The sequence below is a fragment of the Thamnophis sirtalis genome, unplaced genomic scaffold (assembly GCF_051295495.1).
Source record: "Thamnophis sirtalis isolate CommonGarterSnake01/CBP01778 unplaced genomic scaffold, rThaSir2_p1.2 scaffold_1, whole genome shotgun sequence".
Classification (NCBI taxonomy): Eukaryota; Metazoa; Chordata; class Lepidosauria; order Squamata; family Natricidae; genus Thamnophis; species Thamnophis sirtalis.
Window position 1 is genome coordinate 122,054,364 of NW_028261381.1, and position 14,494 is coordinate 122,068,857.

Here is a 14,494-nt window from a genome sequence, read left to right on the forward strand (position 1 = left end):
GCAAGATGTTGCAGCACACAATTTTGTGTACTATGCTTAAATCGGACCGCAGGCAGCACAGTTCCAGATTATTCAAGCCCAAAATTTCAAGCCTGGTGGCATAGGGAATTCTATTGTGAGTAGAGGAGTGGAGTACTCTTCTTGTGAAATACCTCTGAACCTGCTCAATCGTGTTAATGTCCTATATACAGTGTGGGTTCCAGGCGGATGAGCTGTATTCAAGAATTGGTCTTGCAAAGGTTTTGTATGCCCTAGTTAGCAATACAATGTTACTGGAGAAGCACTTCACAAAATTAGGTTAACAACTCTTAACCCTTTTTGGCAATGCTGTTACAGTGGGTTCTGGGCTTAGTTCATTTGAGATGAGTACTCCTAGGTCAGTAATGGCGAACTTTTTCAGCACCGAATGCCGAAAAAGGAGCATGGACGCACGAGGCACCAAGTGCCGAAAAGGGAGCACTTCATGTGCATACTTGTCTGGGATGCAACCCAGAAGAGGAGTTGCCCAGGGGGCATGTGTATGCTGGAAAATGAACTTCTGGTTCTTTCGGTTACTGTCGGGCATGTGCACATGCTGATCAGCTGTCGGAGTGCATATTCATGCCAGAAAATGGAAGACCAGTTTTTCCAATTTCCAGCACTGCCACACGCACAAAAGCCAGCTGATCATCGTGTGCGCATGAAACCTGGAAGAGGAACGGGTGACACCTCACATATCAGGCGACATGGCTCCATGTGCCACTTTGCCACCCGTGCTATAGGTTCACCATCGCTGTCTAGGTTCTTGACAGAGTGAGGGTCATCTATGAAATCATTTCCGCCCAACTTATATTTTGTGTTCTGGTTTTTATTGTCAATGTGTAGGACAGAACATTTATTAGTTGAAATTTGGAGTTGCCAATTGCATGACCATTCTGTCACATAGTCAAGGATGCTTTGTAGGGTAACTGTGGTGTTAAATAATTTTACGTCATTTTATTAGTGCTTTATAGAATTAAAGTATGTCACTGCTTCTCCATAGCTTACTTATTGTTGTAGTAAATGAAAGCAATATTTAAAAATGTTTCTTGAAGGAAAATTGATGATTTGAGAAAATAGTTTTAGACAGACTTGTTAACTTTTAATGTAATTTTATACACAAAAACTCTTTATTCAATGAAACAGTGCTTCATGTTCATTATAACTCCTACAGTGTTCCAATACAGTTGTAATCATTAGAATTTTCTAAGTATACCGATAGCAATAGAGATTCTAAACAGATTTTTTTTATAGTTTTCAGAGACCTCTTTTAGTACTTGTTGACAGAAATATAGATTTGGCAACTCCTCTACATCATACGTGGACCTACCAAGCCTTAGTACATGATGTACTGGTAAGTACTATGTGTATTATCTTTTTTCTCTCTTCTTTTTACTCCCACCTCCATAATACAAAAGTATAATGCAATGCATGCACCTCACCCATTATTCTTACTTGACACCAATAATTTAAAAATCAGTTTCTTTCCAAATAGCTGATATCCCAAGACATATGCAAGTCTATCAATGCCAGCTTTACTTTTGCTATATAGAATTAGGAATGTAAGTAATCCAAGGTGTGTTGTATAGTTTTGCTACATACAGTATGATTTATTTTGATATAATGGATTACCCAGATTATGGCTGAGTTTGGTCACTAGCCATTATTTTTAGTCAGTGAAATTCCATTTTTCTCATTTGTTCCTGCACAGTGATGAAGTGTTTGTATCAATTGCCTGTCAAAAGGATTTTATCTAACAAAACTGTCCTGTGGAGGAACATATAGTCTGATGCCATGGGGGAGGGGAATAATCTTGCTTCCCTAATTTGCTTTCAAAACCTCTTGAAATTATATTCTTCCATTGGCCTATAATAAAGGTTTATTATACTAATTATCAGAATATGATAGAATCATGGTATTATGTAAGGAGAATCACCACTGTTTCATATATATTGTTGGTATAGTAAAAATTTAGTTAATGAACTTGGAAAGGATTATGGAAAATGTACTGAAAATAGGGCAAGCATATAAAACAATGGCTCCCAACCTTTGGGGCATCAGGATCTGGTTTCATGGAGAGAGGTTTTCCACAGACCGGAGTGGGCATGGTTTTGTGTGTTGCCTGCATCATGCGAATGGGGCTTCACTTGTTTCCACAGTCCAGTTTCTGGTATGCTGTGGCCTGGTGCAGATATAAAAGATTCATATGTCAAAACAATTGGAAAGGCTTGAAAAAAAGGTTGTATCTTTAATTAATAAAAGGAAATAGAAGTTTAGAAGATGGATTGTGTAGGAGGTCTAGAGAAAAAGTACTTGCCTTTCACTGCTTAAAATTGGTTTAATTACTTTAAATACTTTACTATTACTTTAATTACTTTAAATAAAATTACTGCCAGTCCCAAATAATGTCAATGAAATTTCTTTAAAGTGATGCTATTCTGTCTAAAATCCTATCTCATAGATTGTGTCCTACCAAAATATAAAACATGTTTTATATTTTATATATACTAATATTTTGTCTGTTATTTAGATTTTTTCTGAAGTATGTTCATAAAATATGTTTTGATCTCTTTAGTATTTATTTCTCAAAGCTATACATTAAATATTCAAATATCATTAATCACCACAAGATGGTGTAGATGTTACATATTAATAACTTCAATGGAAAAGTAGTTTTTCATAGTTATGAATTTGATCCAATTAAAAAAATCTAAAATGTGCAATTTTATAGAAAGAATTGATCCCAGCAACTGAATTAAATTTTTAATCAAGAAAGATTCTTTAATCAAGAAATAAAGTATTTCATTGTATTAATTACTTGACTTGTCACAATAAATACATATTTTGTAGTCTCTATAATTGGCTTCATGGTGATGCATAAACTTTTTTAATAGGTTAAATTAAATTCAGTATAAGGTTTGTATTCTAAATACAAAGTTATTTTTTACATTGACCCATATTCCCATGGCATGGTCCACAGTTCTTTTAAATAAGGGATTATGTGCAATTTCCATGAAGAACTATATGGTATTCTACCAGCTGTTATCATTTACAAGCCAACTCCATATACTTTTCACATTCATATAAGATTGAGTAATGCTTAATGGAAAAACAGCTGGTAAGAATTAAAATTAATATTTTAAATTTGTATCATTCTATGGTGAATCATCTTCCAGGGTTATTGAGCTTTATGGTTACTAAGTATGAAAAAATGATTAAACCAATTGTCATTTAGAGCAGTTATATAATTTGAATTACCAGTTTTAGTAATCAACATTGGTGTAATACAAAATCTTTGTTCCAGACTATAAAATAGACTAGCTGAAATATTGAGTAACTTTCAGAATTACTCAGAATTTCAAAATTTATAATTAGTAACTCAAAACTAATATATGTTGTAGCATATATTAAACAGAAAAAATACATGTTCTTATTTGTATATAATATATACAGAGAAATTTAAAAGAAAAATTCAAATGTTACCTTTAATTGAAAAACTATCCTACTTTATTTCCAAGAGCAAAACATCAAATATCACTTTGGTGTTTTTACTAACTGATTTTGAATTTAAAATGGTCTAGTGAAATAGTAGGTAATAGGCAATAATCTCTAATTAAAGTAATCTTTTCTAGGATTTTCATTTGAACAGAGTTGTTTTGGAAGAATCTTCAGGAATGGAAAATTCTGTAGCAGGTGCTAGACCAAAGAAAAAAAATAAAAAAACATATGATTTAACTGCAGCTGATAAATTTTGGCAGAAACACAAAGGAAGGTAAGTGGAGTATTTTATGCCACCAGTTCACCATTTATGCTTCAATTTATATTACTGTTTTCTCAGTAAGTTAAACAAAGTTTAAAATATAGTATAAAGAAAGCGATAAGTAACATTTTTAAAATGTATGTTTAAAATACAGATTATGAATTAAAAAAGAGTTTACACAATATTTATTAGTCCTTTTCCAGAGGTAGCAGAGTCTGTCCAGCAAGAGTTAGAATCCTACAGAACTCAAGAGGATGAAGTGAAGCGGCTTAAAAGTATAATGGTAAGATTTATTGATATAATAGAAATACTCTTTTGGGATTTCGTAGGATTCTTTAAATATATTGACATTTTAAAAATACGCTGAAAGTGCAATGCTGATTAATTTAGAATTCTAAAACTTAAAAAAAAAGATTTAAATCAATTCCACGGCCTTATAAACAGTTTCGCAATCTATATTGTATACATTGAGGTCAAACAATTGGTATAACTAATTACAAATGGATTACAAGTAGATATGAGAACGAGGAATGTTCTTTACTCTTCTAGGGGAGAAAAATTGAATCTTTGCATCTTCTAAGAGGAAAAACTAGAGATGAGAAAATACTACAGAAAAATAGATGAAGCAATGTATATATTTTTATTTATTTATTTATTTCTCAATCAGCCAACTTTGCCTGCTTCTGTATACATAAAATAATATAGAGTATCCTTGTGCTAGGTAAATTAAATCCATTTACATTACATAAAGTTAGCTTTTTGCTCATTTTGGTTGCAGTTTAATTTCAGTTTAATGTTGCAGCTATTTATTTACTTATTGAATTAACCTGACCATCCAAACTCATCTATATGTGACCCTGGGCAGTGTACACAATTAAAAGACAGATTAATAAACAAAAAGCTCAACCATTAAAACCAGTTAAAAAAAAATTACAGTGACAAAAAAAGTTTGGGCGGATGCTGTCTAAACTTATACACAGTGCAAGCATTTAATGGCCTCCCCACTTTCATGGGATTCCCAAGCCCAAGGGCACATCCAAGTTTTGAAACCTTTCCTCAGTGGTGGGCTGCTGCATGATCGCACGGATTCGGGTGAACCCTTAGCTGTGATCGCTGGCTGGGCCTGCCCACCTGCCCTTGTGCTATGCTTTCCATATATAATTAATTTTCTGGCTCATTCCCCCCACCCATGCTGCCCAGCTGAGTTCTGCATTGCCCCTGCTGTACTCACCGGAGCTGCCTGAGTTGATTAGTGGCATGTTTCAGTCCCAAAGGGGCGTGTGTGTGTGCTCCATTTCAGTCCCAAAGGGGCGTGTGTGTGTGCTCAGAACCAGTGAACATGTTGTGAACATAAGTGCTGCCCACCTCTGCCTTTCCCGAAGGCCAGTAGGGTTGGGGCCAATCCAACCTATACCTGGTGTTCCCTCTGCTGTACCTCCAGTTACCTTCCTTATTCCACAAAGTTCATTATCTGTTCTGTCATGTGCGGCTTTTTCACGCTTCTGATGGACCGCTCATGTTTGTAGCCGAATGGGAAGAAAGACACCGGACAAATCCTTCTTGGGATGAGGCTTGGCCCCGAGCGATGCCCGGGGGGCTTCTTTTATTAGTTCCAAACAAAGAGAAGGTGTATACAAATTACATCAAAAAGCACATGATTAAATAATCCAATAATAATAGTGCAGCATGGCAAAAGGCTTCGTCTCTGGGCAAAAGAGGAGGGGGGATGAAAAGGGGGGCTGCTTCGTCCCTGGGCAGGAGAAGAGAGATAGATGAGAGGGGAGGGAGGTGGAGGAATAGGGAGGGGGGAGTGGAGAAAGAAGTAAACAGCTCACATTCCTGCATCCCTTTGAAGTTGGCTAACTGCTAGATAGGCTGGTACAAGGGAGCACACTAATTAATGGGAAAACTTTTACATATTGCTAATAAGAATGTTTTGTTCATCTCATGGTAGCATCCATCTCTGGGCCTGTGTTTTCAGGCAGCCATAACTGCTCTATACACAGAACTGGTAATGGATCTCAACAGTCATGAACAGTTTGTTTGTTTTATTTCTATTCTGCCTTTATTAGTCTACAAATAACTTAAGGAAGTGAACATAACCAACTCAAGGCAGAGAACATAATCAACGGTTAGAATGTCATATAAAGAGGGAACCTCTGTGGTTGTCATGATGGCTATTCTTTTTCTTCCAGATAACTTTCAATAGGATTTTTCTATATCTAATCCTTCATTGCCTTGCCTCTCATAATATGCTAATGTCATGTAACATGGATTTCTTATTGTATGTCTAAAACATTTATTCAGAGAATCATTTTTCAGATATGTCAGGTCTACAATACGTTGTGTGTATATAATCAATAAGACTTCATTGTGATCTTTCTTAATTGCTTTAACTGCCTCTTCTTCAAAGTTATGTAAAATGAGAATTCCATTCTGTGTAAATTAAATGACCCATTTAGTTTTTAAACATACACATATGACTAAAAATAAATAAAAATACAATTTTTCTTAGGGGCTGGAAGGTGAAGATGAAGGAGCAATAAGTATGCTGTCTGATAATACAGCTAAACTAACTTCAGCTGTTAGGTAAGTATGAAAGACTTTTAATGGGCAAGAAGTTCACCATTTAATCAATTTTCTTCCTTATTCTGATATTAGACTATATTTCATACTAAGTGCAATTCTCTTCTTTAAATACCTCATTAAATATTAAAGTAGTATAATGATGTAAAACCATATGTTCCAGATCTACATTTTGGGAAAAATAGGTGCTCTTTAAGTATTGAAAACAATTTTATGGATTATTATGTGTTGCAAAATTGATTTTAATTCCTGTACTGTAACCTCATTTGACTTAATGGATAACTAAGTTATTAGGAAGGATTTGAATCATGAACTGTTTTATGGCTACCAATCACAAATATGATACGGTAGAACAACTAGTTTACAACAAAGCTGGACAGTTGTGTTATATGCAAAATCATACTGGTAAAAGAAGAGGGTGTCAAAGTCTTAAGATTTCAGAGCATATAGAGAAGGATTTGGACAGTATATTATCCAGGTTCATATTTTCTTCTTGTGCAGTACATTTTATAGCTAGCAAATAAGGACAAAACAGGATCTAAATATTATTTCGTTCTGAATACTTTTAATATTTTCCTGAGGCCCAATTCTGAGATGCACCTTCATGGATTCTCCCTTTCCCTATTTTTATTTGATACATTTGTACTATTTGAGATTGATTCCCAAGTTGCATGTTTGTATATACTAATTACGTTTTTAAAATAGAATAAACAGACAAGTTAATTTGAATGAAATCTTTTTCAGCTCTCTTCTGGAGCTTCTAGTAAATAAAAGACTCATAGATCTTCATACAAATGTAGCAACAGCTAGATTTGAGATTGATTCCTAAATTGCATGTTTGTATATATAACACTAATTATATTATTAAAATAGAATAAACAGACAAGTCAATTTGAATGAAACCTTTTTCAGCTCTCTTCCAGAGCTTCTAGAAAAGAAAAGACGTATATCTCTTCATACAAATGTAGCAACAGCTAGATTTGAGATTGATTCCTAAATTGCATGTTTGTATATATAACACTAATTATATTATTAAAATAGAATAAACAGACAAGTTAATTTGAATGAAATCTTTTTCAGCTCTCTTCCGGAGCTTCTAGAAAAGAAAAGACTCATAGATCTTCATACAAATGTAGCAACAGCTGTTCTGGAACATATAAAGGTATAAAACATTGCCATTTTAAAGTTTATCAGATTCATAGTTAATCAGTCCTTTTAATTAAAAGGAATATTAAAAGGAATGTTCAGCCATATGTTTTATTTCTTTCAAAAATAATGTGCAACAAAAAACACAGAGAGATACTGTATATTATGAAATTTGATACCAAGTTTTAGCCGTGACTGAATCAATACAGAAGAAATGGCGAGGACAGAGTTTTTTGGCAAGAGAGTATGCGGCAGTAATTATAATGAACAATTGGTTGCATTGTGTTTCTCTTATATGTAATGGTTTGAACACAATTGGCACTCTGCAAGATAGCTTACATTCATCAGATAATAAAAGGCTTTGATTTTCAGCCTTTACTAATTTTCACTGTTTGGTTTTCTTGAGTCTTCTCTCCCAGATCTATTTTATAAAATTAGGCTACCATTTAGTTCAGTATTGATTTATACTTAATTATCATTTGGGGGCATTTGTAGAGCAGAAAAGGGAAAAAAATAAACTTCAGTAGAAATAAAATTACATTCTGTTATGTGCTTAATAAAATAGCTCCAGTTCCTAGTTACTCCAACTTTAATCTGGTTTGAATTTTTAACAATAGTTTGAGTCCCAAGAGTTCCTGTGGGACTTAGACCCATTTTTTCTTTCTCTACATAAAGTAATCATTTAAAAAGGAAAGAATCTCAGAAGGATACAATAGTACCATGTTGAAGAGTTCTTGACATGGTTTAAAGCAGGGGTCCCTAAACCCTAGGCCATGGACTGATCCATGCAAGTGAGTGAAGTGCCATCTACACATACATGGGTTCGAACCAGTGTGTACCCATGTCCCCCAGTCTACGGAGAAACCATCATCTGTTCCCTGGCATCCAAAAAGATGGGGGCCACTGGTTTAAAGTACAGCCAATATGTATATGAATTTCTAGCATCCATGCTTGAAAATTCTGGTTTTGATCTCTTTCTTCAGAGCGCCAATAAATTACAAAATATTGTCTTGTGTCATCCATGCCAAGAAGAAATAAATCCCCTTCATCATTCACAAGACTGCCATAATGGGTTAGATAAGTAGCATTTTAGATTCTGTGCAAATACAGTTGCTCTCGAAACAAAGTGTTCTTTTCAATCAAAGTATCCTTGTCATGTGAGATTGGATGGCAGGGTATTTTATAATTGTATTTGTTATTAAGCCAAACAAAATAGCTGGTTTTAAACAAGCATAGTGCGGGTTTTTTATTATTTAAAAAAATGTTTTGGCATAATTCAGTCCCTTCATAATAGTTTTAGCTTGCCTGGATTTTTCATTTCATACTCAGAAAAGCAAACTTCTTTTATATAGTCCTATATTTTTATAATTGTTTTAAATGTATGAAAACTTTCATTTATTCCAGAGGCTTTATACTCAAGCTGTTGTTTTGCCAGACTGAATTCTCATTTTTGTCTGGATTTAAAAAAAAAAAAAAACTTAAGCAGAATTACAGTCTACTTTCTCATGCTGCTGCTGCAAAAAAAGAAGTTTATAAAAGAAAATTAAACAATCCAGTCTTTTTTTTTCTCCCATGACTTTTCTGGGTACAATCTTTTGAGACTTATTGAATAAGAATTGAGTTTTGGAAATTGGTAATCAAACCAACAATTCAATTATTATAATTAAAATATAATACTAAAGATTGTTTTTTAAATGTTTGAATGAAATTTTATTATAGCCAAAGGCCAGAAAGATACAACTGAAATTTTAATTAGTTTTTTGTGATGATATTGAATTTTAGAAAATATGCCTATTATTGAGAATATTTTCCCCCCTGCATTGAATAAGTACAATCATTTTTTCTACTTTTTTGCATAAAATGTTTTTCATAATTGTCTTGAATAACTGAAGCTTAATTCACTGACAATCTGTTTCCATAGAAAGTAATTTTGAAAATAAAGTTAGTTTATTTTTTTCTTCAGTGTTTTACATTGGACCGCTGTCAAAATCCAAGGCAGGATGTGGTTTGGAAATACTTCCATAGTTGACTGTCTTTTCCTCCCAAGGCATAGAAATCAGATGGCCTTACTGAATTAGATGCTTTTGACACTGCAGAGGTGGAATAAATTATTAGCATGCTTCCTTTCTGCTTCAGGAAGTTTCTTAGAGAAAAATAAGAGGAGAGGAAGGCTAGCTAACTTTCCTGTAAGTTTTTATCAGTTGAAGCCAAAATGGAGGAGAAATATTGTTTTCTAGGATCCTTAATTATTATCTCATGTCTCCATTATTTGCATTACAGTAAGAAGTAGTATTTTTTATCATTAATTTTGTAAACGAATGATTTATTTTGGAATACATTGGCTGTCCCTAAATCTGTATTTTAAAAAATTCTTGTACATGCACATATATACAGACATGCACATATATATGGAAGGATGTGTCAGTGAATGTATACACATCTGCATATGGACACAGAGGTGCTGTCCCCCTTTATGGCCTGTTGGAAGACTGCCTGATTCAGTGAAGTCTTCTATGAATGGAAAAGAGAAACACGATTCAGAAAATGTGAAATAAGTGAACATTGGCCTTCTCCCATTTCTATCCATAGTAGCCACTCATCATAGAATCTAGACTTTGCCATTTATGGAGGTAAAAAATTGAGTATTATCCATACCATATATCTTTGACTTAAGAGTAATTTACTAAAGCTTTATGGAAGTGTAATATATCAAGGCCAAAATAGTTGATATGCTAATTTATATTTTCTACAATGAATCTTAATGATACTTTTGTGGTAGTACACTTTGCGGCTTATTTTCAGATTGCCTTAGATTATTTTTTAAGGCATAGCAAAAGGAACTCTGAGATTAATCACCTTTCAGAAATTCTGGCAGTTTTTTGGCATATTTCAGTGTTTAAGCAAGAAGCTGGAAAGAAACATCAGTATTTCCCAAGATGGATTACTAAATATTTATCGGAAAAGCTTAGAAGAAGAGAAACCTTGTTTTAGGTTATTATTTAACCTAGTAAGATTTTGGCAACTCAGAAATATAATCAGAATTTAATAGATGCAAGGAAAATATCTCTTTTTATTGGAAGCATTTTTGTTCTACTATTCTGGACATCTTTATTCATTTTTCTTTTCATTGGTATTTAGTATGACTTAAATATCAGAAAAAAAGCAATTGTACTTTCAGAGGGAATCCTTTTTTTCCCCTTCCATGGGTCTCTGGTTTTTGTTGAGTATTTTCATGGTTTAATAGTAATTTCCAGTAAATATAAGGCACAGTATTGCCCTTATTTTTGTGAGTTAAATTTTATGAAGTTAAATTTAAGAAATACAAAAAAATTGTTAAGACTTCTGCATTTACCATTTACCAATATTATGTAAAGGATACTGAATTATTGTAGACTGTTTTATAGAAAGCTCTAATCTTTGTTGCATTAGAAAATTAAAAATGCCTTAAGCATGAACCTCCTACGAAACCATTGATTTGAGATGTATAATATAGTTTTACCAGACCCATTGAACAAGTTTGTTTGCAATTGGTCTGAAATGGTTGCAAACAATTAGTACTTTACCATATGTTCTGCGATTGGCTTTGTTTTGTTTTGGGTGGCTAAATTGAGCTTCTACTTACTCACTACATTTATTTGTATCCCGCCTTTATTATTTTTACAAATAACTTAAAATGGCAAATATATATCTTCCTCCTATTTTTCCCACAATGACAAGCTTGTGAGCTGAGTTGAGCTGAGAGAAAATGATTGGCCCAAGGTCACCCAGCTGTCTTTCATAGCTAAGGTGAGATTAGAACTCACAGTCTCCTGCTTTCTACAACCCTGGTGCCTTAACCACTAGACCTAATTGGAAGTAGTTTTAAGTTTATTTTCAGATGATTTGGCTGTAACCTGTTTGATGTAAACCATTTCTGGATAGGCAGAATTATCCTCTGCTTAAAACCTTGGTTTTTTTTACCTAATAATTTAATCAGTAAACAATATGATTAAATATTTTAAAGTATATAATAAAATAGTAAGGAAAGATTTTGTGCTGCAGCTGCTTTGAAGGCAATGGATATAGCAACTGAATTTGATTAACCCCCAGATGAATGATCTGTAAATCCTTTGAGTTTGAGGAACCATGGAAGAAAAATATAATAATCTATGTATTCTATGTATTTTCTGTATTCTATGAAAATATATATTATTCATATGTACATGTATTAGATGTATTTACTGTACATATGTATAATACATGTTATATATATTTACAAATATTGTATTTATTCTATGAACTTACTACTGATTCAAAGAAACTATGCGATTGTGTTCAGGATTTTACTATGCAAAAAATATATTTAAAATATGGAAACATTTTTTACTTTCTAAAAGAAATGGGTGTATAGCTATGTGCGTATACTAAAACACTTTCCAATGGCAACTTCTTTTTATTCAGACTCGGAAACTAGACGTGTATTTTGAATATGAAGAAAAAATTATGAGCAAGTCCACATTGGATAAATCACTTTTGGATATGATTTCTGATCCTGATGGTAAGTGTATAATTTGGATTTATTGCAAAGTTCCTTTCTGTTAATTAATGTTCTGAAGTTGAGTTAATTAACTTGCTTGTATAGCAACAATAACTTTGTCCTGAAAAGTTGAAAAACTACTATTACTGGTAAAATAGCAGAGCTAGAAGAACCAAAGGTCTTGTACCATATAAAGTAGATATAAACTTTACTATAAGTAAAGTTATAGACTGTTGTTTGTAACCTATTGTATGTATTTCCAATCTTGACTATTACATTTTTTTAAAAATCTTCTGGTTAATAACTCTTTTAGCTGTCCCTGTGAACAGAGGAATCTCCATTAATTTTGTTTACAACATTAGAAGACTCAGTTTGGTGCTAAAAGTCCACATTTATAATTGTACAAATTGTTTATTTTAAGAGATGTAATACATTTCAGGGTAGTGGTCTCAATATTCTCAATAGAAATAAGTGACACTTAATAGCCATGCCACTGCATATCCCCTATTCCTGGTGACCCTGGTGTTTCCCATTGTTTTTTCTGTTATCCATTTTTCTATTTGAATAGGCTTTTTTTTTTCAATTGGTGTTAACACACACAGTTGCTCCATCTATTATGCAAATTGAGGGATAGTATAATCTCCACTCTGAAGCAAGTATCTCAGGAGAATCACAGATAGAGTGGGTTCAAGATAAGCAAATGCTGAATAAGTAGTTACCAAATTGATTCTTGTTCTATGTCACGACTGCTAATTTGTCGGTACTTTTCCTACTGGTGTAAATGCCAAAAGTGAAGTGGTAAACTTTTTATTATGATGATTTTTTTTAGTGAAATGTATTTTATAATAATTTAAAGAAAGTTTTTTTTTTAAGTAAACCTTTTTTCTGAACAGCGGGAACTGCAGAAGACAAGATGCGACTCTTTCTTATCTATTTCATAAGTTCTGTACAGCTACCTTCTGAGGTATGTTTGAAGTAAGCATCTACATATAGATAATTCTAATGTTATTTTTGTCAGTAACACAGGTGAATTTATAGTTTAGGTCAGTGGTGGGTTTCAATTAATTTTACTACTGGTTTGCACGTACAACGCTTCTGTGCATGCGGAGAAGCTTCTGCACATGCACAGAAACTTTACGCATGCACAGAAGCATCCGGGCTGGTGGGTGGAGCCTCCCGCCACTGCCACTACCGGTTTCCCTGATCCAGGCGAATCAGCAGAAACCCACCTCTGGTTTAGATTTTTTGGTCATTTCCTGTTGCACTCTAAATACTTTGTTTCAAACCTATGACCAATAGAAAAGTACATAGATCCAGGCAGACATAATGAATCGTTTATGTGTTGCATTAAACTTTTTTTAAAATTTGTTGAATAAAAATATGTGTTTAGGGTTTATATCTATCCATTATGATAGAATTCACATAATATGCTATGTCATAGCCAAATAGGCCACACAGTGTTTTAGCAATATGTAAACTATTTTAGTATTTATTATGTGAACATGTTTAAAAGATCAAAATATTTTGTGGATGTCAGGGAACACAGGAAAAGTTTTTATGTCAGCAAAAAAGCTGTAGAAGTTAACAAAAGCTAGCTTTTCTGACCATCTTTAAAGAACAAAAATCCCATTGAGCTTAACAGTTTAGTGTTTTCTAACTTGTTTACTTTACAATTTACATTATAATCATTTTAAATATTAATACTAATAAAAATTCCAAGTGATTCATTGTTTGATTATAGGCCCTCAAGCTATACAGATCAATTTTCTCCATGACAGTCTAACTTGGTTTTTCAAGACCTCCAAAGGGAAGAGGTTAAATCAGTATAAATATAACTTGATTGATACAAATAGAAGTTCAATTTAAAAAAAAGAAATACAAAGGATAGTGTGTACATACCTCAAACTCAGAAAATATTATAGCAATAGTTTTATTATTATTACTATTATTTAGCAATAGTAAATAGGGCTGGAATTTCTATCACTAAATGATGTCATAAAATACTCTAGTTTTTACTTTTTCACCCTTTTCTCTACTAAATAAATCAAAACAAATTTAGGAGTTTTATAAACAGATAGACTATTTAAGAATATACTGTTTATACTATTTATGCAGATAAACTGTTTAAAGAAAACTATGCAGATAATATCTGTTATAGTTATCTATTACAGTTATCTATTTATATTTGTTAAATGAGTGTTACCTAAATCTGTAAATACTATCTTTTGCATTTCTTCGTTACTGAACTTTTATATTGTACCAATCAAGTTGTATTTATAATGATTTAAGCTCTTGCCTTTAGAGGACCTGAAATGGAAATATATCTTAATCCTCAAAATTTGAATTTGAGAAAGTTGATCTATATTATATTCGATCTTATGTTCTCCAAATATTTCGACTGTAACTTTCTTCACAGCCAGCTAGCATGGCAACTAGTCTGATAGGATGAGATTGTCATGGACCATCAC

General features: G+C 32.9%; 1 protein-coding gene across 1 annotated transcript in view; it reads left to right on the forward strand.

The window, feature by feature from the left end:
* Positions 1–14,494, forward strand: part of SCFD1 (sec1 family domain containing 1) — a 49,824-nt gene that overhangs the window by 21,286 nt on the left and 14,044 nt on the right. Inside the window, exons 10-16 of the mRNA XM_087723253.1 lie at positions 1,273–1,372; positions 3,651–3,790; positions 3,971–4,061; positions 6,294–6,367; positions 7,445–7,526; positions 11,951–12,047; positions 12,920–12,990. Of these exons, the coding sequence (XP_087579379.1) occupies positions 1,273–1,372; positions 3,651–3,790; positions 3,971–4,061; positions 6,294–6,367; positions 7,445–7,526; positions 11,951–12,047; positions 12,920–12,990 (655 nt within the window). The remainder of the gene's footprint in view (positions 1–1,272; positions 1,373–3,650; positions 3,791–3,970; positions 4,062–6,293; positions 6,368–7,444; positions 7,527–11,950; positions 12,048–12,919; positions 12,991–14,494) is intronic.